The following is a 26,817-nucleotide window of genomic DNA, read 5'->3' on the forward strand; positions in this document are numbered from 1 at the left end:
TATGGATGTAAGTGGAATAGTGTAAGTTAGATGGGCTTCAGATTAGTATGACAGGTTGGCGTAACATTGAGGGCCGAAGGGCCTGTTCTGCGCTGTAATGTTCTATGTTCTAAATGCAATTCAATTGTATTGCTACATAGTCCATGCAAAGTAATTAATATTTTGTACATCACGTTTGTAGGTAAATCTCTTACCTCCTCAGCCATAAAGCGGAGTTTATGAAGAAACACATGGACCTGTTTAAGTTTGTCCTTCAGTGTGGTCTTCTTTACCTGGGTTCTCGTGGTCTTTGCTTGCTGTGCCATGTTCTCCTGTAGTTTAATGGATATACAGCCATTTAGCATAAAGATTGCAAGAGACCTTTTCTTAACGTTATTTTGTCTCCAGAAAGAAGTTTAATCATTTCAATTCCATATTGTTTCTTACTTTTATTCCTGTCCCTGGATATAAACTTTCAAAATTTCAGGGAAATATTTCCACAGTGATAGCTATTAACCATTCTTATTCATGAATAGCAGTATTACTTATTTGACAAAGCATCTGCGGTACAATTTAACCGGCTTCTCTGAAGAAATGCGAAAAATAGACTTGGTGGAAATGGCACTTTCTAGAAGCTAATTGTAAGTGATACTGCCGTCTGACTTCGTGTCTGATGTGAATTTTATCAGAGAATGGACAGCGAAATTTTAAATGATTTCAAACTGCAACATGGGGCCGGGCACAATAGTCAGTTGGAGATACGAAGAAAAATCATAAATGCTAAATTTATTGACTGCAGATAACATTATGATTTTTATCACAAATGATTTGCTTTGCTTCGATACACTCAGCAACTGCCTTAAGAAGTGACTCTGCAAAATTGGTGTATTTGGATTATAAAAACAGATTAGATTAGATTACCTACAGTGTAGAAACAAGTCCTTCGGCTCAACAAGTCCATACCGACCCTCAGAAGAGTAACACACCCAGACCCAGTTCCCTCTGACTAACGCACCATAACACTATGGGCAATTTAGCATGAAAAATGTGTTGCTGGAAAAGCGCAGCAGGCCAGGCAGCATCCGAGGAGCAGGAGAATCGACGTTTCGGGCATAAGCCTTTCTTCAGGAATGAGGAAAGTGTGTCCAGCAGGCTAAGATAAAAGGTAGGGAGGAGGGACTTGGGGGAGGAGCATTGGGAATGCGATAGGTGGAAGGAGGTTAAGGTGAGGGTGATAGGCCGGAGAGGGCGTGGGGGCGGAGAGGTCGGGAAGAAGATTGCAGGTCAAGAAGGCAGTGCTGAGTTCAAGGGTTGGGACTGAGATAAGGTGGGGGGAGGGGAAATGAGGAAGCTGGAGAAATCTGCATTCATCCCTTGTGGTTGGAGGGTTCCTAGGCGGAAGATGAGGCGCTCTTCCTCCAGGCGTCGTGTTGCCATGGTCTGGCGATGGAGGAGGCCAAGGACCTGCATGTCCTTGGCAGAGTGGGAGGGGGAGTTAAAGTGTTCAGCCACGGGGCAGTTGGGTTGGTTGATGCAGGTGTCCCAGAGGTGTTCTCTGAAATGTTCCACAAGTAGGCGGCCTGTCTCCCCAATGTAGAGGAGGCCACATCGGGTGCAGCGGATACAGTAAATGATGTGTGTGGAGGTGCAAGTGAATTTGTGACAGATATGGAAGGATCCCTTGGGGCCTTGGAGGGAAGTGAGGGGGGAGGTGTGGGTGCAAGTTTTGCATTTCTTGCGGTTGCAGGGGAAGGTGCCGGGAGTAGAGGCTGGGTTGGTGTGGGGTGCGGACCTGACGAGGCAGTCGCGGAGGGAGTGGTCTTTCCGAAATGCTGATGGGGGAGGGGCGTGAAATATATCCTTGGTGGTGGGAACTGTTTGGAGGTGGCGGAAATGACGGAGGATGATACGATGTATCTGGAGGTTGGTGGGGTGGTTGGTGAGGTCCAGTCTGGTTCTGTCCTGGTGGTGGTTGGAGAGGTGGGGTTCAAGGGCGGAGGAGCGGGACGTGGAGGAGATGTGGTGGAGAGCATCGTCGACCACGTCGGAGGGGAAATTGCGGTCTTTGAAGGAGGAGGCCATTTGGCTTATTCGGTAGTGGAATTGGTCCTCCTGGGAGCAGATGCGGCGGAGGCAAAGGAATTGGGAATATGGGATGGCGTTTTTACAGGGGGCAGTGTGGGAGGAGGTGTAATCTAGGTAGCTGTGGGAGTCGGTCGGTTTATAGTAAATGTCTGTGTTGAGTCGGTCGCCCGAGATAGAAATGGAGAGGTCTAGGAAGGGGAAGGAGGAGTCTGAGACGGTCCAGGTAAATTTGAGGTCGGGGTGGAAGGTGTTAGTAAAGTGGATGAACTGTTCAACCTCCTCGTGGGAGCACGAGGTAGCGCCAATACAGTCATCGATGTTGCGGAGGGAAAGGTGGGGGGTGGGGCCAGTGTAGCTGTGGAAGATGGACTGGCCTCCTCCATCGCCAGACCATGGCAACACAACGCCTGGAGGAAGAGCACCTCATCTTCCGCCTAGGAACCCTCCAAACACAAGGGATGAATGCAGATTTCTCCAGCTTCCTCATTTCCCCTCCCCCCACCTTATCTCAGTCCCAACCCTCGGACTCCGCACCGCCTTCTTGACCTGCAATCTTCTTCCCGACCTCTCCGCCCCCACCCCCTCTCCGGCCTATCACCCTCACCTTAACCTCCTTCCACCTCTCGTATTCCCAACGCCTCTCCCCCAAGTCCCTCCTCCCTACCTTTTATCTTAGCCTGCTTGGCACATCTTCCTCATTCCTGAAGAAGGGCTTATGCCCGAAACGTCGATTCTCCTGCTCCTTGGATGCTGCTTGACCTGCTGCGCTTTTCCAGCAACACATTTTTCAGCTCTGATCTCCAGCACTCACTTTCTCCTAGCAATTTAGCATGGCCAATCCACCTGACCTGCGCATCTTTGGACTGTTGGAGGAAACTGGAGCACCCGGAGGAAACCCATACAGACACTGGGAGGAAGTGCAAACTCCACACAGAGAGTCGCCGAGGCTGGGATTGAACCGGGGTCTCTGGTGCTGTGAGGCTGCAGTGCTAACCACTGAGCCACTGTGTCAGCCAAGCCTGTTCCACAAATCAGCAGCAAATCACAGACATTCACAGGATTTCTCACAATGCATGAGTTGGCCCCAGCTACATTTAATCAGCTGGTTTCAGGTGAGAATCGGAATAAAGTGAACATAAAAACCTAAGTGCTGAAAACCTCAGAAGTCACACAACACCAGGTTATAGTCCAACAGGTTTACTTGAAGTCACAAGCTTTCGTCAGTTAAAAATCTCAGAATAACGTTAACAAACACTGCAGATGCAGAACTGGTCAGAACCATGAAAAGATTAATGTGTTGGAGTTGTGACATCTTGACAGAATCTTGGTCTTGTTTCCCAAGCTACAAATTCGGAGCATTCAGGTCTTGAGTCTGACCCTGTTTCTGAACAGAATTATCTAATTAAACTGCGTGGGGATCTCAAGCAATCTTTTTTAAAAAAAATATATATGTCTTTAGTTTCCCATTAAGGTATCTTGTTATAAATGGTTAGTAATACATTAGGCACATTGAACATACCATTTCTCTGATGCAGGATTTAAGCCTCTCCCTGTCCAGTTTTGTCTTTCCTGCTGCACTCTGATCCTTATTTGCCAGTGACACAAAACGGCTATAGGGAGAACAGAAAATGTTCAGAGACAGAGTGGATCTCTCTTCAAGTGGCTTGGATGAACAATAAACAATGAAGTTACATTATCCACTGTCAATCTCATTTATAATACACAGTATCAGGCATCAGCAGTGCCTCAAAACACTTCATGATTCCATAAACAGCATTAACCTCCTGGAGGAAGGTATTACACAGGATATAAAGAAAACTGCTCACTCTCCCTCCAACAGGGGCATGGGGTCTGCTGGATTCATCAGCAGCAAGGAGGCCTGACCTCAGGTTAACACTTCAAGAGAAGGTCAAAACCTGTGACAATGCACTGACCCCTTGATGCTGATCTTGACCTAAACCCAAGTCCCCACCAGCTGAGTCAGATTAACATGAAGGAAGGCTGTAGTATGGGTGTATGGATAATGAGGAATACTGACTTTTCAATACAATATAACCCTGGGATGAACATAGACAATGCTGAAAAATAAAACAGAATTTAAATTATAATTGGAACAAAGAGCAATTAAATTATAATTGGAACAGGCATTACAGTATGTTGCTTATTTCAGATGGCGGTTGAAAGATTTTCAAAATTAAACTGCTAAAACCATCCTTCAATATTTTACCAGGTAGTTTTGTTATTGCTGATAAATCTTAGAAGAATTCAGAATTGGTAGACAGACCAAATTGACATAGAGGCAAAGCTATCTTTATAGCAATGAATATTATTGTTTATTAAACTAGTCTGTAGTGTGTAGAAGTAACACCGGGGACATCAAAGTAAGGGGAAGCAGGTTTAGGACTGAATTAAGAAGGAACTTGTTCACCCAGAGGATTGTGAATATGTGGAATTCCCTGCTCAGTGATGCAGTTGAGGCTTCCCCATTAAAGTTTTTAAGGCAAACATTGATAGATCTTGAACAGTAAAGGAATTGAGAATTATGGTGAGCGGGCGGATAAGGGAAGCAGAGTGTACACAAAGAGCAGCCCTGATCTGACTGAATGGCGAAGCAGGCTTCAGGGACGACATCGTCTGCTCCTGCTACTATTCCTTATGTTCTTATTCATCTCCATCTGTACCCACGTGCAGCCACTGCTCAATTCCTCCAGGACACCTCGGAGCCGACGCTCTGGGTGGGGTTTCTCGGTCTTCAGGATCTCCTGAACATCATTGAGGCCTTCCTCCTATTGGCAGGAATTGGAGTATATTAATTAATACAGCAGCAGTAACAGAGAACAAGACAAGCAGTACAGTGCTAACTCTATCAGAATATAACACTTCACTGGTGACCAACTCTTATATAGGAACAACTTCATGGTTGAAACAATTCTTAAGAATGTTTTAATGTATCAATTACCCTTGAAAAAACACCACACAAAACTGGGGTGGCTAGATGGCATTCTTTTACGACACCTATACTGGATATAACTTTAATTATATGGGAATACAATGGGGCAGATGTTTGTCTTTGGGATGGGTCATTGGAGTTGGGAATTTTTTTTTAGCTTAGGTTTAATATCCACCTACTCCAGGGCTTTATAATAACATCACTGCACAGGTTAATTAGGAAATGTAAAAACTGTTGAGAAACTCAGCAAGTCTAGCAACATCTGTGGAAAGAAAATGCAATCAACATTCTGGGTCGAGTGATCCTTCATCAAAACAGGACCCAAAACATTAACTCTGCTGCCAGACCTGGTGAGTTTCTCCAGAAAATTCTGTTTTTGTTTCAGATTTCCTGGATCCGCTGTTCTTTGTTTTAGTAGAAAGCGATGTCATGTGCTTCCAGCTTCTGTGATTGATACTTTGGAGATCTGCTTTGTTGACATTTTCTGAATTGGAGCAACAGCTGTTTCTGAAAGGTGATTATAAGTGGGTGTTTTTAAAGCAGTATCACCTTTACTGTATGGTTCATCGATTCCATATGGAATGTGTACTTTGACAGAGAAGTGGCAGGAGTTAGCACAGGATGGTATGTGGAGCCATCGGGGATGAGTAGGGCATTGAATTGACATGGAGGATTGTGCAGGATTGGAGGTGAGGTGTGAGGGGGATTATGAGTTTGGGAGCATGGAGTTTGCGAGTTGGGCATTTAATGTGACCTTTCAAAATGTGTGTGTGTGTCTGTGTCTGTGTGTCTGTCTGTGTCTATGTGTCTGTGTGTACATGTGTGTGTCTCTGTGTGTATGGGGCAGGGGGGTGGAATTTGGTTTCTACTGTCACTTTTAAATCTCACATTCTGAAAACTTTGGAAGCATGAAAATCTCGGTTATGGTGTGTATGGTGTGGTGTGGTTATGGTGTGTATGGTGTGGTGTGGTTATGGTGTGGTGTGGTTATGGTGTGTATGGTGTGGTGTGGTTATGGTGTGGTGTGGTTATGGTGTGGTGTGGTTATGGTGTGTATGGTGTGGTGTGGTTATGGTGTGTATGGTGTGGTGTGGTTATGGTGTGGTGTGGTTATGGTGTGTATGGTGTGGTGTGGTTATGGTGTGTATGTTTCATCTTCCTGTGACATTCATGGTGTCTCCAAGCACATTACCTACATGGTAATGTGCAAGGCTGCAGTAACTGTGGCCTCAGTCTAAAGGCATTACTGTCATCTTTTAACAAAAATCTTGTAGGAAATTTGGGGAGAACTTTGTGAAGAGCAGGAGGACAGCCATTGGTGAATACCCTTCAGATTGGCTTCTTTTCCCAGTCTGCCCACTGTAGGCCTCACCTGCCAGTCAGCCCAGTGTGGGATTCACTGATTGTAAATGTCAGTTGACACTAATTTGGTCATTCTGCTCACTGCAGATTTTTTTTTGACCTCCTAGTGTTAGCTTCAAGCATGCATCTAACTGATCTCTGTTCAGCTCCCCAACAGATTTACCATTGCTCCCTGGACTGGTTACACTGGGATTGCAGGACTGACCACAGCCCATTCTCCAGACGGTAACAAGATGGACGCCAGGCCCTGATGTCCCAAGTGACCTAACTGACTGTGTCCAAGGCCCTGGACTGATAGCAGATGTTGCCACTGACTTACTGTTCCAGGACCCCACAACTGAAAGCTGTGTCCCTTGACCTGACTAGACTTTGAGACACTGGAAAAGCACAGCAGGTCAGGCAGCATCCAAGGAGCAGGAGAGGCGATGTTCCGGGCATAAGCCCTTCATTCCTGCTTCTCGGATGCTGCCTGAGCTGCTGTGCTTTTCCAGTGCCACACTTTTCGACCCTGATCTCCAGCATCTGCAGTCCTCACTTTCCTCTTGGCTTTGAGATACGGCATTTGGTCGAAGCATGTGCAATGTGTTTGCTGGGTACACTGCTGGCACATAGACAGGTCAGAGATCAACATGGCATGGTACCATCCCAATATGCCCAACCCCTAGACGGAGCTCTGCTGGCAACCATGACAGCTGACTAGATTAGTGTCAGTGCTAAAAGGCAGATCATCAGTAAGTTCTGACTGAGAGGAAAATGTGTAAAAAGGCATGACCATGAGCATTCCACCGTGAGCGATGAGGGAGAAAGCAAGGAGCCCTGTGAGAAGGATCTTGTGTGCACAGTGACAGCGGCATTCTAATGAAAGGTGCAGTAAACCCACAGTGTAGCACTGAGCTGCAGAACCAGCTTGAAATTGGGAAGGAAGGCCAATATAACATTGATCCTCCAGCTGGGTGTTGCACCTGGTTTGGAGATACTGGTGTTAGACTGGGGAGTACAAAGTTAAAACTCACACAAAGGCTTATGATCTTATACTCCACAAACACCTGATGAAGGAGCGTTGCTCTGAAAGCTAGTGCTTCCAATTAAACCTGTTGGACTATAACCTGGTGTTGTGTGATTTTTAACTTTGCTTTCAGGGACTGGTGACTCAGCTCCTTTTGTACATCAGCCTTTCCCAGTTTATCACTATTAAAATAATACTCCACCATTCTGGTTGTCTGACTGAAGTGGATAACTAACACTTACCCTTACTCGACTGAGGCAGGGTCACTCAACCTGAAACATTAACTCTGATTTCTCTCCACAGATGCTGCCAGACGTGCTGAGCTTTTCCAGCAGTTTCTGTTTTTGTTTCTGATTTTCAACATCCACAGTGTTTTCGTTTTTTTATTTCAATGTATTTACCAGATATCAACCTGTCGAAATCTCCTTAAAATCTGCTTTACACCCTACTGACTATTCTCAATCCGACCTGATTTGTGTCATCAGCTTACTTGAAAATATTATATTATTCCTTTAAAATTAACTTGCTATTTCCCTATTTTATCTACAGGTAGTTCTTCTATAACGTGACTGTTGCATTCTTGTGCAACCCCACATGATAGAAAAACGGTGCTTTAGAAACAGTGCTGAAAGTGGTGGTGATGTAATCATGTCACAGCCAACACACGGCTTAAAGGTTTGTGCTTTAGAAACAGTGTCCCCAATTCATCAATCACAGTACAGCAAATTCGCACCTTATAGCAGAATTACCTTCTTTTTTTCGTCTTTTAGTACCTTACATTAAACATATTCAGTGGAAATTCATTAAATGTTGTTCTTTGTTTGGCCACTAGGCACTATGTATTCCTGATGAAGGGCTTTTGCCTGAAACGTCGATCTTCCTGCTCCTCGGATGCTGCCTGAACTGCTGTGCGTTTCCAGCACCACTCTGATCGAGACTCTGGTTTCCAGCATCTGCAGTCATTGTTTTTACACGAGGCACTATGCGAAGGCAGGCAGTCTGTGATGACCAGCAAAGGCTGAAATCCACACCTGGGCACTGGGGACCTTGGGAGAACAAACTGCAGTCCGAACACTATGAGGTATATGTCGGATACATCGGATATAGGGTCTTGCAGTGCAGTGGTAGTACACCTACCTTTGGGGAAGTAGGTCCTGATTCAAGTCCCATCTACTGTACAGGTGTGTCATTACACTTCTGAACAAGCTCATTAAAACTATTTTGTATTTATCCTGAGTATCGGAACAACAAATGTCCAACACTCAAACTCCTTTATGGTACAACAAACCCTCAGAGTAAACTGCTTTCCAAAACTATAATTGCCTTTGTCGTGGCTTCAAAGCAGAAACTGCATGTTCCAAATCGCTACAGCCAGCCAAAACTCTCAGTGCACACATGCTGCAGGAGTGATTTGATTACACCTGAGGTAATACACATGGTGTTGTCACTGGCTATATCTACCATTCACTTATTTTTCTCAAATAAAAATGCAAATGAAAGCAAAAAATTACAGTATGCAGAGAGTCATGATGTGGAGGTGCCGGAGTTGGACTGGGATGAACAAAGTCAGAAGTCACACAGCACCAGGTTATAGTCCAACTAGACGGAGGGTACCAGGCAGGGATTAAAGGAATTCTCCTGAGTGTATCTTCCTTGTAAATCATTTCTCAGTTTTTGAAAATGGTGAGAGTGACTGTTCCCTGGCAGAGCCAGAGCATTGTGGGTGGTTCACATGGGGAGGAAGAAATGTGAATGGCCATTGGTGGTAGGGGATTTGTTAGTGAGGGCAGTAGGCAGGAGTTTTTGTGGCTATTGATGTGACTCCAGGATTGTTTGTTGCCTGGCAGTGCCAAGGTCAAGAATGTCATGACATGACAGCAGGGCATTCTGAATGGGGAGGGTGAATAGCCACAGATTGTGGTCCATGTTGGTACCAATGATGAAGGCAGAAAGAGAAATGAGATCCTGCAACCAGACTTCAGGGAGTTAGGCAGGAAAGACTTCAAAAGTTAGCAATCTCCAGATAATTCCTGAAGATATGCAGTAGTGAGGATGGGAACAGTTCAACGGCATAGTGGCTGCAGCTTTGGTGCAAGAGGGAGAGCCTTTAGATTCCTGAGGCACCAGGACCATTTCTGGGGCAGCAAGGATCTGTTCAAATTGGACATCTGAACAGGAACAACATCATTGCAGGGAGGTTTGCTAATGCTGGTGGGGTACTTTTAAACTAGATTGGCAGGGGAAATGGTCAAGGGGAGGGAAGGTGAGCTGGAGTTAAAAGTTGAAAGACTGGTACGTTCTATTGGAAAGCCGAGGAAACCATCACCGAGATTAGAAAGTGAGTTTAGAAGGCTGGATGGAATATGGAGCTTGAGGAATATGATTATGGAGTATTCAGATGAAACATAGAGGGAAATAGAAGAGGCGGAATTGCCAAAACAGTAATGAGAAGGGATGCTACTTTGGAAGGATCGCTAAAAGATGCCGTATGGGAAGGTAAATAAGACACAAAGGAGCAAGCACACTGTTTATGTGTATTATAGGTCCCCAAACAAACAGAGAGGAAGAGAGAGAGAGAGAGAGATAGAGGAAAAACATGTCATCAAACTTCAGAGAATTGTAAGAATAATAAGGCAGTAATGTTCAAGGATTTTGATGATACAATCTCAGCTGGGATTGTTTTAGTCTGCAAGATAGGGAGTGAACAGACTTCCTCAATTACATCCAGGAGAACACTTTATCCAATTTGTGCTGGGGCTGATATTCCAAAAGGGGCCTCAGCAGATGAAACATATATCAGTACGGGAGCATTTTGGAGATAGTAACCATCACTCAGTTAGAAGGATAATTCGAGTAAGGATAAGAGGAGGCCAGGAATAAATGTTCTAAACTGGGGAAAGACTAATTTTTCTAAGATAAGACAAGATTTGGCCCATATGAACTGGAAGCAGCTATTTGCAGATAAAACTGTGTCAGGTCAGTAGGAGGCACTCGAGGAAGGAGAGTACAAAGTCTATATGTTCCTTTAAAGGCAAAGTGTGGGACCAAGACTGGATAACCCCGAATATTGAGGGATATAAAGGTTAAGTTTAAGAAAAAAAAGAAAAGCTTGTGGAAGATATTGAGGACTCAATATGAGAGTGTCCCTAAAGGAGCATAAATAGTGCAGGAAGGATCTTAAAAAGGAAATTAGAGAAGCTAAGAAAGTGCATGAGAAAATATTGGCACGTAGCATTAACGGAAAACTGAAAGGAGTTGTAAGTAAGTAAAGAGCAAGACAATATGTAGGGAAAGACTAGATTCCTTATGCACCACAGAAGAGAGAAGGAGAGTGAGAGAGACTGAGAAAGAGAGAGAATGAGAAAGACAGAGAAAAGAGAGAGAAAGAGGGTAACAGAGCGTAGGAGAGAGAAAAGAGAAAGAAAAACAGAGAGAGAAAAAGAGAAAGAGAGAGAGAGAGAAAGAGAGGATGTACTGGCTGGTTTAGCAGTGGAGTGGAGAAATCTGCTGGCCTGGAGGACTGCTAACGTCATCTCCTTATTAAAAAAAGTAGCAAGTGTTAGACCAAGAAGCTATAGGCCAGTCAGTCTAACCTCAGTGGTGGGGAAATTATTGGAAAGAATTCTGAGGGACAGAATATACCTGCACTTGGAGAGACAATCAGAGATAGTTAACATAGATTTGTTAAGGTAAAGCTGTGTTTGACAAATTTGATTGAATTTTTTTGAAGAATTGATGAGTTGGCCTAAAAGGTCTGTTCCTATGCTGTACACCTCTATGTAACCAGAATTGTTGACAAGGGTAATACATTTGAAGTGATCTCGGTGCACTTTAGCAAGGCGTTTGATTAGATCCCTAAAGGCAGAATGCTCATGGAAGGAAGAGCCCATGGGACTAAGACAAAGTGACATTGTGGATCCAAAACTGACTGAGAGGCAGGAAACAGAGGGTGATATTAAAGTAAGGTTTCTCTGACTGGAAGCCTGCAGGATTCTGGAGAGTTTGGAACTGGGGCCCTTGCTGTTTGTGATGTACGTTAATGATTTGGATGTAAACTTGGGGCTATGTACAAAAAGTTTGTGGATGACACAAAAATAGGCCAGATGGTAAATGATGAGGAGGATAGTTAGAAACTGCAGGAGGATATTGATGGATTGATTAGGTGGGCAGATTAATGCAAATGGAATTCAACATGGAAAAGTGCACATGAGGAGGACTAACAAGGAAAGGGAATACACAATAAATGGTAGGTCCTTGGATAGTACTGAAGATCAGAGGAACATTGCTGTGATTTCCTGTGGATCTCTGAAGGTAGCTGAGCAGATAGATAAAGTAGCTAAGATGGGATAATGGGTACCTGCCTTTAATAGTTGAGGCACAGAATACCAAAGGCAGGAGATTATGCTGGAATTGTATAAAGCTATGGTTAGGTGATGAATGGATTACTATGACAGTTCCAGTCACCACACTGTAGGAAGGATGTGATTGCACTGGAGGGGGTGGAGAGGAGATTCACCAGGATTACTGCCTGGCCTGAAATTTTGAGCTCTGAGGAAAGATTGGAAAGGCTGCAAGTGAAGCAGTGAAGGTTGCGATGGGACCTTATAGACATGTATAAGGTTATGTAGGTAGAGATAGGGTGGGTAAGGCAGCATTTTCTCTGTTAGTAGAGGGGTTAATAATTGTGGTCATAGATTAGTATGGGGTAGAAGGCTAAAAGCAGAGTGGAGGAGAAAATGTTTTCACCCATAGGATGGAGGAGACTCAAACTCCTGCAGCATTCAAGCAGAATTTAGATTTTCACACACTGCCATGATCTCCAGGGCTGTGGGCCAACAGCAGAAAATGAGATTAGTGTAACCAGATCTTTGTTACTTGGTATGGACACTATGGGCCAAATAGCCTCCGTGTGTGCTGTAACTGTCTCTGAGTCAATGAGATTAAAAACTGAGATGGCCTATTATCAAACGAATCAGGTCCACTCTTTGTACATAAAGTAGTTGGCACCATGCTCCATCTTCATCTTTTGCCAGCAGTATTTTTAAACATTTCACCCTACAAATATTTTGATGAACAGTGGATCAGAATGATATATGGCACAGAAAGATGTCATTTGCCTCACTATCTGTGAATTAGGTCATAAACCACAACCAATTACTGGATCACTCATCTGGCAAATACCAGACCGTGTGCGACTGTTTTCAGATCAAGCTCCTGAGGAGAAAACAAAATGATACTGGAACGCTAACCAGCTTGTCTGCAATTTTGTCCATGATGTTTGCATTGTAGAGACGTCTTCGCTGGTCTTGCCACCAGCTTTTGATGTAGGTGCATGGCTTCTTTTCAAAGTATGGCAAGTGAAAGTAGTTTCTGAAAATAAAGAAGTCAAATCAACAGATCTTTACTATAATGGATACTGCTTTCTTCTGCAGCATTCACAATTGAAAAATTACACAAAACTAATACCATCATTCACATCTTCAGCAATATTATTCACTGTGCTTAGAGCAGGTTTACTTCCACAGGCTGAACCATTTTATTTCGTATTAAAAATAACTGACTTGGACAAGCGGCATTGTACCCTCAGTATCTCCAGTATTGTGCCCTGTATTGGTTGCTGTCTGATTGGCACCATAACGGCATGGCTCCATGAAATAATGTACCACTATGATGTGAGAATGATATAATATTCTGATGTTCTGTTACTGTCATGCTGTCACACTGAAGGTGGCTCATAACACAAGGACAAGACACAGATCATGCAGTAATGAAGAATGCAACAAACTGTTATTACACAGTCTGATAGCTACATTTGTTCATTTCAATCACAGGCACTTGCATGGCTGGGCTCAAGCTGAATGATTCAGATGTACTGTGGTATGTTCCCCTCAACGTGCCAGGCTGCAAGAGGACAGAACTCAACATGATGGAGATGGAAAGCTTTATACATGCCATGATACAGTGATGGCATCATGAGTATGTCTATTTCTTTATGTGATCGATTCAGATTTCCAGGTGCTACAGGTCCAGATTTGACAAGGTGCTACACAGGAGGCTGTGAAATAAGGTAAAAGCCCATGGTGTAAGGGACAAGGTACTGGTATGGAGAGAGGATTGGCTGACTGGCAGAAGGCAGAGAGTGGGGATAAAGGGATCATTCTCATAATGGCTGCTTGGGAGTAGAGTTCCTCAGAGGATCACAATATTCACAATAATGATCTGGGTGAAGGGACTGAAACCATTGTTTGTAGGTTTGAAGATAACACAGAGATAGATGGAGGGTCAGGTAGTGTTGAGGAAGTGAGGAGGCTGCAGAAGGACTTGGCCAGGCTGGGAGAGTGGGCAAAGAAGTGACAGATGGAATACAACGTGGGAAAGTGCAAGGTTATGCACTTTGGTAGGAAGAACAGAGAAAATTAATAGTCTACTTTCTAAATGGGGGAAGAAATCTGAGGCTCAAAAGGACTTGGGAGTCCTAGTTCAGGATTCTCTTAAAGTTAACAGGTGGTTCAGTTGGCAGTTAGGAAGGTAAATACAACATTCCGGCAATAGTATTGAAGATTTGTGCTCCAGAACTTACAGCTCCCCTAGTCAAGCTGTTCCAGTGCAGTTACAACACTGGCATCTACCCGCCAATGTGAAAAATTGTCCAAACTATGTTTTTACATAAAAAAAAGCAGGACAAACCCAACCCGGCCAATTACCGTCTCATCATTCTGCTCTTGATCGTCAGTAAAGCGATGGAAGGGGTCAGCAACCGTGCTATCAAGCAGCACCTGCTCAGCAATAACCTGCTAAGTGACGCCCAGTTTGGGTTCTGCCAGGGCCCCTCAACTTCTGACCTCATTACAGCCTTGGTTCAAACATGGACAAAAGAGCTGGATTCCAGAGGGGAGGGGAGAGGGACAGCCCTTGGCATCAAGGCTGCATTTGACCAAGTGTACATCTAGGAGCCCACGCAAAACTGGAATCAATGGGAATCTGGGGGCAAACTCTCCAGTGGTTGGAGTCATACCTGACATGGAAGATGGTCGTGGTTGTTGGAGGTCAGTCCTCTTGAACTGTCTTACCTGTCCATATTCCTTCCCATCTATCCACTCCACACTCCTCTCTCACGCTTTCACCATTACCCCCACCTCCACCAACCTATCGCATGCTCAGCTACCTTCTCCCCAGCCCCACCCCCCTCCCATTTATCTCTCCACCCCCTCGACTCACAGCCTTATTCCTGATGAAGGCCTTTTGCTCAAAACATCGATTCCCCTGCTCCTCGGATGCTGCCTGACCTGCTGTGCTTTTCCAGCAACACACTCTCAACATCATCAATAAGGGACAATCTAACCACCACCCCTTAGCATTCACTGGTGTTGTCATCATTGCATCCCACACTGTCAATATCTTGAGAGTTATCACTGATCAGAAGCTCAACTGGATTCAGCACATAAACACAGTGGCTACAAGAACAGGTCAGAAGCTAGGAATACTGTGGTGAGTGACACATCACCTGACTCCCCAAAGCCTGTCCCCCATCTAATTGAAATTTAATTTTGATGTGAATCACCAGTGTTGGTATTGTTGAACTCTGAAATTGCTTATTTTACTGAACTTTGTTGATTATATAAATAAATAAGCAGTGAAGAGGGAACAGAAAAGCTACAGAGGAATAAAAACAGGCTGCATTGTTGCAGGTGAATGAATGGGCAGGAATGTGGAATACAGCGTAGCACACTGTAAGGTTATCCACTTCGGTCAGAATAAAATAAAATAGCCAAATATTTACTGAATGTTGGGAGGCAGGTAAATGTTAATAAGAGGAGGAAGAAGGATTTGAGGAAGGGGATTAGACAACCATAGTCAACCAGGAAAGCTAACTGATGGCATCAAATTGAAAGAAAGGATGTGGCAAAGATAAGAGTAAGTTTGAGGTTTGGGGAAATTTTAAAAACCATAAAAAGCATAAAAAACAAAGGGGGAAAAAATAAAATTTGACCTTATTTAGATTTATAAGTAAAACAGAAGCCACCATGAACACAAGCTATTTAGAGAGTGAGGCTGGGGAAATAATAATGGGGGAACCAGGCAATGGCAGAGGAGCTGATAAATACTTTGCATCAGCCTTCACAGAAGATGCCACGCTGTGGAGGTGCTGGTGTTAGACTGGGGTGGGCAGCATCAGAAGTCACATGACACCAGGTTATAGTCCAACAGGTTTATTTGAAATCACAGGCTTTCATGACTTCACCTGATGAAGGAGCAGTGCTCTGAAAACTTGTCCTTTCAAATAAACCAGTTAGACTATAACCTGGTGTTGTGTGTCTTCTGACTTTGTTCACAGAAAATGATATCAGTAGCATTTCAAATGATCAAGGGGCAAACAGAGGAAAATAAATATCACTGGAGAAAAATTGCTAGAGAAACAAACGGGGCTAAATTCTGATAATTGCCCTGGATCTGATGGGATATACCCCTGGCTATTAAAGGAAGGAGCTGCAGACACAGGTGGATGCACTGATTGTAATCTTCCAGGAATCTGGAGATTCTGGAAGAGATTCTGGAAAAGTCTCAGAGTATTGGAAAGCTTCCAATGTAACACCTTTATTCAATCCAATTAAATTATATTGCTCTTACACTGATACAGCCATAACGTTTCTTACGTCAAATCATGAGAAATGTCATATAGAAAAACACTTCTATGTTTGGATCAATAATTTAATAGATTGGTGACATTTTAAAAAAATTAACCAATTTTTGTTATCAGTCTATTCAGAGATGTTATTACACACCTCTGGAGCAGGTGAACTCATGCCTCCTGGGATGTTGCAAGTGAGCCACAAGAGGGCCCCTAGGTCAGTGACATTCTCAATTTTGCATAAATAGTTTCAGCTACAAAAAGCTGAGCAGTGTGCGAATGTTTGAGATAGAACTGTGGACTGTATTTTGGTAAAATCCTGGAACACGGTTTGAAAGGCTAGTCATTCTGTGCTGGTCGTATTTCTCACCCAGTACAATTGAGCAATATGAAGTCAAATTCTCATCTTGACTTTCTTCTAACATTAAGATTTAGTTGCTATTCAGAAGCCAGTGAGTACAAATCCTGCTCAGTTGTGCTTGTTCAGAGCTTTATTACACCAGCAGAGGGTGGTGGAGAGAGAGAAAGCCACATCTGAGTAACACTCTGAGCATTTGGTCTGTGAGATTCTCTATGTGAATGAGTGCTGGAGCAAATAGTTGAATACTGACTCATTACATAAAGAGCACAGACCTGTCAGTTATAACCGGTTTCATTGGTGGAGTGCAGGAGATGGGTTCCAGGTCGCCATCATCATCGACTTCATCTTCACTTGAGTTCTGGAGAAGTTCGGACTCCTCCTCGTCAGTGTCCCCTCCCCCTTTTCTCTTGCGAACAGCTGGCTTGCTTATTCCATCAATTTGGTTCCCATAGTTACCTGGAGAGAAGCAGAGTGATCATATTTCTTTGCCTCAGATGAAAGGGAAACTTAAGATGATAACGATAACTCATAGCGATTAGCTGTAATGAAAGCTCCCCTGGTTCATTGATGCATTGTGAAATTAGGTATTGTACCGAGTCAGGTTTACCAGAATGTTGCCAGATATGGAAGTTTGAGTTATAAAGAAAGGCAGATAGGCTGGGACTTCTTTCACTAGAGTGTAGAAAGATGAGAGGTGACCTGATAGAAATTTACAAAATAATGAGAGTATGGATAGAGTTCATGGTAGTTGTCTTTTCCCTAAGATGGGGACTTTCAAGACCGGGGGCACATCTTTAAGATGAAAGGAGAGCGGTTTACAAAAGACATAAGAGGCAACATTTTTTACACAGAGGGTGGCCCATGTGTGAAATGAACTTCCGAGGAAGTGGTGCATGTAGAAACAGTAAAACAGGGTTTAAAAGACATTTTGATGGATAAGTGAATAGAAAATGTTTGGAGGCAGGTGGGAGTAGTTTAGCTTGGGATTATGATGGGCATGCACTGCTTGGATCAATGTTTCCATGCTGTATGATTCTGTGGCTCTGTGACTCTGAATCACATAAGGAGAGATTCAGATGACCAAATGCTTAGCTAAAGAGGACTGTTTTAAGAAAGATCTTAAAGGAGGACAGTATTATATAGACCTCCATGATGTAAGGAGCAAATTCCAGAGCTTTAGTCCTAGCACATGAACACACAACCATTGATGCAGGAGTTATAATTGGAAATTCACAAGACACTGGAATTAGAGTGGGACAGGTATTTCGGGGGGTTGTGGGGGGTGGAGGAGGCTATGGAGATAGGGAGGTGCAAGACAGTGGAGGGATTTGAAACCATGAAGGAGAATTTAAAAATCAATGCATTCCTTGAACAGGAGTCACCATAGGATAGTGAGCATAGGGGTGAACAGGACTGAGTACAACTCAGACATTGACAGCAAGGTTTGTTTTGAAGTCCCCATTCCCCACAAAATCCAAAAACTTTAGACTTTGTTGCCCAGCAAGAACTTATTTATCTCCGCCTTAAAAATATTTAATGTCCCCACCCCCACAGGCTTCTGAGGCAGAGTTCAAAAGTTGTTGGGATGGGTTGAGGGGAGTGAACATTTCCAATGATAAGGGGAGAGATTCAGCATCGTCAGGAGGAGACCCTGATGGGGCGAACATATGGTCAGGGTGCAATGTGGTTAGGGGTGGGAGGATGGAGGAAGATGCTGATTAATGTGGGATGGGGTTGTGTTTGTTTTTCTATTTTTCTGTTTAATTATTGCCCTGAGATTAGAAATGGCAGGAAGGTGGGCTAAATGCAGCAAGCCCAAGTTCTCCACATGGAGGTCAATGTTAGAAACAGGCCCAGGCAGCAGATTCTACCCACTGGAGTTCAGATATCTGGGGAAACATGGTGTATGTGGCAGGTTGGCACTTCCTCAGGGTCCTGAGACATGGTAGTGTAGAATGTCTCAGTACTTGCTTCAGGTATCATCAGCAGATTGAGCCATAGTTTCCATCTGCTTAGAAATTTGGTTTCCAAAAAAACTGGATTATTTCTGGTTTTCTTTGCAAACCAGAGTGTGGCCCTAATGAATCATAATTATGTTTCTGTGACCCTGGGGTATGCCGCAAATATTTTCCGATGCAGGAATAATGACCTGAATGGCCTTCCTCTGCACCAGAACAACTCTGTAAAAGTGACGTTGACTTTAAAGCGTCAGAATAAATTTTTGACTTCGGAACGTATTATGTGAGTGTGAGGATTTTACTGCTCCTCGGATGCTGCCTGAATTGCTGTGCTTTTCCAGCACCACTCTGGATTCTTGATTCTTGTGAAATGTCCTGACATTGTACAGTGGATTTTTCATCCACTAATTTTAACCAACTGAAATCAGAGATCCACAATTCCACAAAAACTATTTTCCACTCTGCAGTGCATTACTTACACCACACTCACCGATTGTAACTTCAAAATTGACTGGTTTATCTCCAATTCTCCTGTCAAGCATTGTTGATTCCAGGAAGGCGCCAAAGAGAAAGAACTCTTCCATCTTCCCTGTAGCAAGCTGAGATTAAAAATTAAAACATGGTAACACTATTTAGGAGTTATATTGCCTTGCAAAGTATTTGATTTGGGTTTTTCAGGTAAATGCAAAACTGACTAATCTGACAAAACTGATACTTTCTGAAGGAGGGAAGTGTCCTGAGGAAGGGTCACTGAACCCGAAACATTAACTCTGAATTCTCTCCACAGATACTGCCAGACCTGCTGAGCTTTTCCGGCAATTTCTGTTTTTGTCAAACAGTTTCTGAAATCTGAGCAAATGTGCTGAATAGTGGGACACAAACACCCCTCCATTATACACCTTCAAGTGAGATGTCTGAACCTCAGAGAGTCTGTCAGGGGACCCCGGGGTCAGTGTGGTTAGCAAGGCTCTAATTGGTGTCAACAAGTTTCTCAACCACCCTCCTCTCACTTATCTCTCCACCCTTCAGGCTCTCTGCCTGTATTCCTGATGAAGGGCTTTTGCCCGAAACGTCGATTTTACTGCTCCTCGGATGCTGCCTGAATTGCTGTGCTTTTCCAGCACCACTCTGGATTCTTGATTCTTGTGAAATGTCCTGATGAATGCAAGATGAAAAGCTATAACAATACTCAAATTTTGTACAACCAAACAACTATAATAAAAGCAAAAGAGAAAAGCTGACAAAGGGTCAGTTAGACTGGAAACATCAGCTCTTTTCTCTCCTTACAGATGCTGCCAGACCTGCTGAGATTTTCCAGCATTTTCTTTTTTGGTTTCAGATTCCAGCATCCGCAGTAATTTGTTTTTAACTATAATAAGAGGCCAAGGATGCTTCACAGGAGAGTTATAAAGCAAAACTAGACACTGAGCCAATTCAGGTGATATTAGGTATATGTCCATAATCTAAATTAAAGGGTTTTTGAGTCTACATGGATTTTAAAGAACATATTCAAAAATAGAATTGGAGAGGTTTAGGACGTGGGGCTCAGTGTTTGGAAAGCCGGGACATAGCCTCTAGTTTGGGAGAAGTAAAAATCGGAGATGCTGAAGGAGATTAAAGAGATAGGGAAGGCAAAAATCCTTGGAGAGAGTTTGAAAATATGACTGAAAGTTCTAAAATCAACCATTGTTTAACTGGGAAATTACATCAGTCAGCGAGCAGAGGAATGGTCAGTGAACGGGACTTGGTATGAGCAAGGACAGACTATGGAATATGGAACAAATCCTTCTCCACTGTCTCAATGAAGGCAATCGTCTTATTTTCAAATGGGATGACATCTTTACCAATTAGAAAAGGGAGAATCTTTCTATATATATGACAAAACATCACAGGACGTGGTGAATGCTGACTAGGTTTGTTTGCAACTAATTACCCTTGAGAAAGTGGTGATGATTGTCTTCTTGAACTATTGTCATTCTTGGGACGTGTATACACTCACAATGCTGTTAGGAAGGGATGTATAATTGTTTAATAGATAGTATTTTCCAGGGTTCAATTATCACAGTATATGACAGTGTAATATTTACAAGGTAAATATCAATGGTTAGCACTGCTGCCTCACAGCGTCAGAGACCTAGGTTCAATTCCAGCCTCATGCGACTGCAAACTCCACACAGACTTGCCCCCTGAATCTGTATGGGTTTCCTCCCACAGTCCAAAAATGTGCAGGTTAGGTGGACTAGCCATGGGAAATTGCCCATAGTGTCCAGGGATGTGTAAGTTAGGTGGATTAGCCATGGGGAATGCAGGGTTACTGGGATAGAGTGGGGGTAGGTGAGTCTGAGTGGGATGTTGCTTGAGGAGTCAGTATGGACTTGGGTCGAATGGCCTGGGGATTTTGTGACTGATTTCTTCAGCATGAGCTGGAAAAATAGGATGACTTTAAAATCCCCACTCAGTTCCCAGAGATGGTACTACTTACATCTGATATCTGTTGTATTGACTCCATTTGAACATCAGTGGAGCTCATTATCTCCGGGGAGGCTGTGTCTAAGATTTCCATACTGATGCAAATGAGTAAGCGGGCTCTAAAGGAAACACCTTCACCGAGACCCTCGTTTAAATCCTGATGTTCATCCATTAGGGTGTAGTTACGAGTGGACCCATACATATTCACCCAGGAAGGACCAAAGGTGGGCAGGAACCCTATAAAGGGGACATCACATGTTAATGATACGTCCAACACTGTACAAGAGATTGACAAATTCTAATGGAGGAGATTGTAAAGAATTTCGGAAACATGCCTTTTGGATTCTGTTGCAGGACAATCAAGAGAAATGGTCAGATGTAAAGCACTGGTTTACCTTTGTCTCCATCATTTGAAATCTTTCTCAGGTCAACAAAATGCGTTCCTATAGCAACTTCATTCACTTTGTCGCAATCTCGGATCTGGATTTTAATTCGTGTGCAGAGGGGTGGAAACATTTCAGTAAATATGATTTGCTCATTCCATACTGGTTCATACGTGCTTTTTTGGACACTTGTTTTTCCCTGGCAAAAGAATAGACAATTGGTTATTGGTGGGTTTGAGTTACTAGGGTAAAACAGCGCAGAACTAATTGCTGTTCGAGTAATTAACTGTGATTTGAATAACAATTGTGATCAGTGAGAACAACTATTTACAGAACTAAGTCAAAATAAACCACATTTTGAAACTGAAAATCAGTGACTAACACTCCACTAACAATTGGCAGGTCTGTAATGTCATCACAATTTAAGGAAAATGTAAGTGGCGCATTCATTGTTGAGACAGTTCATTTCCAGTTCTGATTTTGCTTTCAAAATTTCATCATTTGCATCTATCAAGTGTGGTAGGTGAATGACTCATCGGAACTGTATCGAAGGCTTTGTCTAGTCCAGAACATAGAAGAAAACTATGTTGTCTTCAGCCTACACAACAAATCCTGACTGTGAAAAGAGAGCAGAATTCTGATTAAAACTATTCTCAATGCTGCAAGTTTCAGAATATCCAAAATATACATGCAAAAAATTGACACAGTTTGACACTTGAAGAGTATCCAATGTAATAAGCCAATGACATCTGAAAATAATGCCACGGATTTTGTAATTTGAATTAAGCAGCAGAAACCTCTCTGCAAAGTCCATAAAACCATAAGAAATAGAAACATGAGCACATTATTTGGCCCCTTGAACCTAGTCTAACATTAACTAGGATCATGGCTGATCCAACATTCCTCACATCCACTTTCCCCTTAACCCTTCATCCTCTGGCTGATGAAGAATCGATCGTCCTCAGCCTTAGATATATACAAGGAATCTTCCCACAGCTCTCTGTGGCAAAGAATTCCAGAGACTCAAAACTCTGAGAAAAACGATCCTCCTTATCTCAGACTTAAACTGGTGCCCCTTTACTCTGAGACAGTGCCCTCTGGTCCAAGCCTTGCCATGAGGGGAAACATCCTCCCAGCATTGACCCTGTCAAGCCCCATTAAGAATCTGATATGTTTCAATGAGATCACCTCTCATTCTTCAAAACTCCGGTGAGAAGATTCCCAACCTTTGTCCATAAGACAATCCCTCCATATCAAGGATCATCCTGGTTAACTGTCTCTGAACTGCCTCCAATGAAATGATATTGTTCCTTAAATAAGGAAACTAAGACTGTTCACAGTACTCCAGAGGCAATTTCACCAAAACCTTGTCCAGTTGCAGTAAGACTTCCCCTACTCTTAAAGCCCAACCTCCTTGAAATAAAGGCCAACATTCCATTAGCCCTCCTGATAGTCCATGAACACAGTTTTTGATTAGTTTGGATGTGATCTGGTACTTTGTAGCTTCAACATAGAAAGGAATTGGAGAGTTGTTTTAACTCCTGAGTTATACAGGTTTTCTGTAAAAAAGAAATCTAAAATAGTTCTGGTTCAATTTACAAGTTGTATATCTAACTAATAAAAGGAAGGAGAACTTTGTGTCTCTCTCTCCCTTTGAGAGGGTAATGTCCTCATGATGGATCGGAAGATTGTGATCCCACCATTCCATTTCAAATTTTGTTTGTCATCTTCCAAATCTGATCACAGATTTTAAAATTCAACCACTCGCGCTGAGGTTGTGTTTTCAAATGAGAAACCTATTAGCAGGTAAATATATAACTAAATACAATAAGGTGAAGGTTTTGCAGATGTTCCCCATAACCTTGGGAGAAACTGCCACAGAAAAAAATAGGAACTGTTTTCCAGGCTATTTCTCAGAGAATGGCACTGATCTTTTCACTGTGGTTATGGGAAAGGAATGAGAAACTTCTGGAAATGCATTCAGACAATGTTCCCATAGATTCAAGATGGCGATGCCAACCTGGTAAGTCGTGTTCAGGCTTGTTGGAGCCCGTTCACTCCAGGCTGCACCTTTTCTCCATGTGCTTTTCATCTCCTTTTCTTCTTTTTTCTCATCTTCAAGGCTGGAGTGGTGTCAGTGGGGTGGTGGTTGCAATATCAAGGATGTGGATTGGGACTCCTGGTGGCAGTCGTGATGCCTGGACTCTTGGAAGTGGCATTGCCCAGGGCAGAGACTCCTGGTGACGCTCGGCCCAGATCCTGGACTTTGCGTAGTGGCATTGCCCAGGGCGGAGACTCCTGGTGGAGCTAGGCCCGTATTCTGGACTCTTGGTTGTGGCATTGCCCAGGGTGGAGACTCCTGGTGGTGATAGGCCCGGATTCTGGGCTCTTGGGAGTGGTGATGCCCTGGATGGAGACTCCTGGTGGTGGTAGGCCCTGATGGGACACCACTCTCAGTGGTGTCCGGCAGCAGAGGTCTCCTGGGGCAACAGTGTTGTTGTTTCTGTTGCCAGTGGGACTCCTTGAGGCATGGAATACCTTGCAGAGACTTTGCAGAAGCCCTGAAGTCTTGCTTGACACTCCGTTTGAACAGAAGATGGACTCTTATTTAAGTAATTCCTTTTTATTCTCTTTGCAGCTCAAAATGGCAGCAGATTGTGGTGACAAAACTTTTCAATGTATCTTCAAGATACATTTAACAATAAAACTGTGCATCAATCATTTCTTTATCAATTTCTTTAATTAAGCTGTTAACTTACTTATAATTATGGTAATTAACATTTTAAATAAATCGTTATGTATCGTCATCATTCCCTTTTAAAATGCACTTGTGTTATGACGCTTTCATAACATAAAGGTACAGTTTTTGTTTTAATTCCAGTAGATTAGAAAAGGAATTCTTTGATTAATGACTGGCAACATTGTAAAATAGATGAGACAAAGAATTAAAGGTGCAATTATATTTCTATCATATTTGTATTTTCATACATTCAGTTTGTAAAAGAGTGGGCCTTAAATATTTATCACTATACCTTTTGTCCTGCAAATGATACTTGAACATAGGGATCAACTAAATCTTTGTTTTCTCCAATGAATGCCTTCTTCATGTTAGCCATTATGCTGGTGTTCATCTTTGGAAGCCCCTCTGCTCTGTAGACCTTGACATAATACCTGGCCCACTGCCGCTCTGAGGGTACCCCTTCAGGAAGCAATAGGTTCCTGTTGATAAACAGTCAGATGATAATCATTTGGAAACTGTTGAGAGAAATATATTCACAAAAAGAATGTTTGGGAAGGTGAAGAGCCATGTGTCATTTTGTAGCAGAAACATCACCGATGAGGGGTGTAATATTGCATGATAGCACAATTCACTCCTATTACATCATCTGTTTGATGACAATTTAGGACAGGGTGTAATAAATATTACTTTTCATAGAGAACCGTGCATTTATTAAAATATTTGTATTTGTAAGACAATTTCAAATTTATTCACAAAAATTGTGTACAATGAGTTTACTGAATAGACTCAGAACAGGAACAATCGCAATAGTTAGAGACCTGGCTTTGTTTTGGAAATGGGAATTTCCTGGTTCTTCCAGGCAATACATTTACAAGCAGCGTGGACATGTAAAATAGAACGGGGTCTAGGCCACTGCCTGATGTCCCACCCAATTAGTGGCCTGTGAAAACTGGTTCCTGCACCCACCACATTACCACAGAGAAAAGAAGGAGATTCATCCTTTAGGTGCTGTCCTGTGCCCAGTGGGGGCATGTCCCCCCAGGATGTTACTCCCAATTTGGATATGGCCACTCTGCATCCAGAACCGAAAACCTTACACCTGTGGACCCAACCCCTCCTGGACCAAGAACCCTGGATTTCCCACCAAGTCCGGTTGCTTTCTATCTTCTCCTTGAGACAGCTCAGCAGTGGCTGCCAGCCAATCGGATTGATCAGCAATCCTTGTGGGAGGAACTTCCTTTCTCTGAGAGCTTGTCAAGATCATTTGTTGCATTATTGCAGCAAAACAACTGTTTTTAAAGGCAGCCAGTCTGTGACTGATTGTCCATCAGGGAATGGGGAAGCAACTTGCCTGGTCCCCTGGAAAATTTCAACCCCAAAACTATCCCTGTCACAGAATACTTCCGGTCAGCTTACTTCATAATTACATTTCTGATGATATCATCCAATTAGAAGCCTCCCTTATGCACACAATTCTTTCGTCACTAAACAAAAATCATGCGGCTATAGCATAACAGCATTTTGTTTCTTGATTGGAGCAAATATAACGAAGTATTTATCAGAGCACAGTATATTGGAGGATGTGCTAGTCAAAATATATACTGCACATCATGAAAAAGGCTTTTCATTTTCACTGCTGTTGAATATAATAACGGAGATTCTTCAGTAAATGCAACTCCTCACCCTTCGATATCATCTTCATCAGTCTCATTAGACTTGTGTGGTGTCTTGATATTATCCCCCTTCCCAACAACAGCTATGTCACACTTTATGTAGCCTTTCACCCCAGTAGTGATGTCCCCAGGGTCAGACAGTATGGCCCATTTGTGGTAGAATTGATGTTCTGTTAAAATAAGTGAAAAATATAGGAAGATTACAAAATTGGAGATTCTGAATTTGATTAAATGTTTGTCACTATCAATTAAAATATACTTTATTTATCAAGTATATAATGAAATAAGATGCTGAGACAGTCAGTGACTGGCAAATCCATTAGTTTGTCAGACGGCAAATGCCTTGTACAAATTAATCCAATTATTATCAAGTATTCTATAAACTGAGTGGAATGCATGCTTGTGAATTACATTTACACTTAATGATATTCTGTCAAAGATAAGATAAACGGCGATGGATAAAACAATTTCTTTTCCATCGTTTGATTGACGTAATGATTCACTTCTGGTGTGGGAAGTGATTTTATAAATGAAACAAAAAAGTAGACATAAACCAGGGAAAAGAGGATGGGGGATTGTGGCACCGGTGTTGGAACTTCCTTGCAGTATAAATTCTCAGAGAGAGTTTAAGTTAGTGGCTGGCGTCTGGACCATAGATTCCACACAATTGTACGTAATTACCTGGCTGTGAATAGATAGTTCCTATATCAAGTTTGAAGGTGCCCACCAATGTCCCACTTCGCAGGAGGTTTTTGGAATGGATTACCTGCAAGAGATTAGAGGTAAATCGTTTTGATGGACCATTCTAGCAAGCACTAAAGTGCCCTAATAATTTGAACAACAAGCAAAGTCAACACTTTTTTCAATAATAGTGGAAAAGGAAATCAATATATTAAGCTTATGTCTTGGGGTCCTAAAATCTGATTGTATTTTTATTGCACAATGATACTTTCCCTCTGTTCCCCTTTATATTTCTTCTCTGCTGTCAGCCAGGGCTCAGTTGGTAGCACACACGCTTGTGAATGTCAAGGGTCTGGATTCAGGCACAAGGGAGTGCTACACAGTTGACGGTGCCATCTTTCAGAAAGGATGTTTCCACATTTACATAATAATGAAGCTTTCGGATCCTGTTTCATTAGGTTTATTCTTAAATAATATTTACTTTTCATTCTTTCATCTTAACGTTTAATTGCTATCAGTTTTTTTTCAAAATAAGTAAGAT

At 42.8% G+C, this 26,817-nt stretch overlaps 1 protein-coding gene across 5 annotated transcripts in view; it reads right to left on the reverse strand.

Annotated features, from left to right (window-relative positions):
- Window positions 1-26,817, reverse strand: part of otofa (otoferlin a) — a 436,145-nt gene that overhangs the window by 99,644 nt on the left and 309,684 nt on the right. For all 5 annotated transcript variants that reach the window (XM_087977131.1, XM_087977125.1, XM_087977118.1 and 2 more), the window contains 11 exons: window positions 26,277-26,361; window positions 25,606-25,765; window positions 24,215-24,401; window positions 21,195-21,381; window positions 20,813-21,036; window positions 18,821-18,929; window positions 16,645-16,828; window positions 12,632-12,752; window positions 4,750-4,850; window positions 3,584-3,674; window positions 195-311 (listed from right to left, as the gene is read on the reverse strand). In XM_087977131.1, coding sequence (XP_087833257.1) covers window positions 195-311; window positions 3,584-3,674; window positions 4,750-4,850; window positions 12,632-12,752; window positions 16,645-16,828; window positions 18,821-18,929; window positions 20,813-21,036; window positions 21,195-21,381; window positions 24,215-24,401; window positions 25,606-25,765; window positions 26,277-26,361 — 1,566 coding nt within the window. The remainder of the gene's footprint in view (window positions 1-194; window positions 312-3,583; window positions 3,675-4,749; window positions 4,851-12,631; window positions 12,753-16,644; window positions 16,829-18,820; window positions 18,930-20,812; window positions 21,037-21,194; window positions 21,382-24,214; window positions 24,402-25,605; window positions 25,766-26,276; window positions 26,362-26,817) is intronic.

This window comes from Chiloscyllium plagiosum, unplaced genomic scaffold (genome assembly GCF_037043375.1).
Source record: "Chiloscyllium plagiosum isolate Xiang-an unplaced genomic scaffold, Cpla_swu_hap1 HiC_scaffold_3, whole genome shotgun sequence".
In the NCBI taxonomy this organism is placed as follows: Eukaryota; Metazoa; Chordata; class Chondrichthyes; order Orectolobiformes; family Hemiscylliidae; genus Chiloscyllium; species Chiloscyllium plagiosum.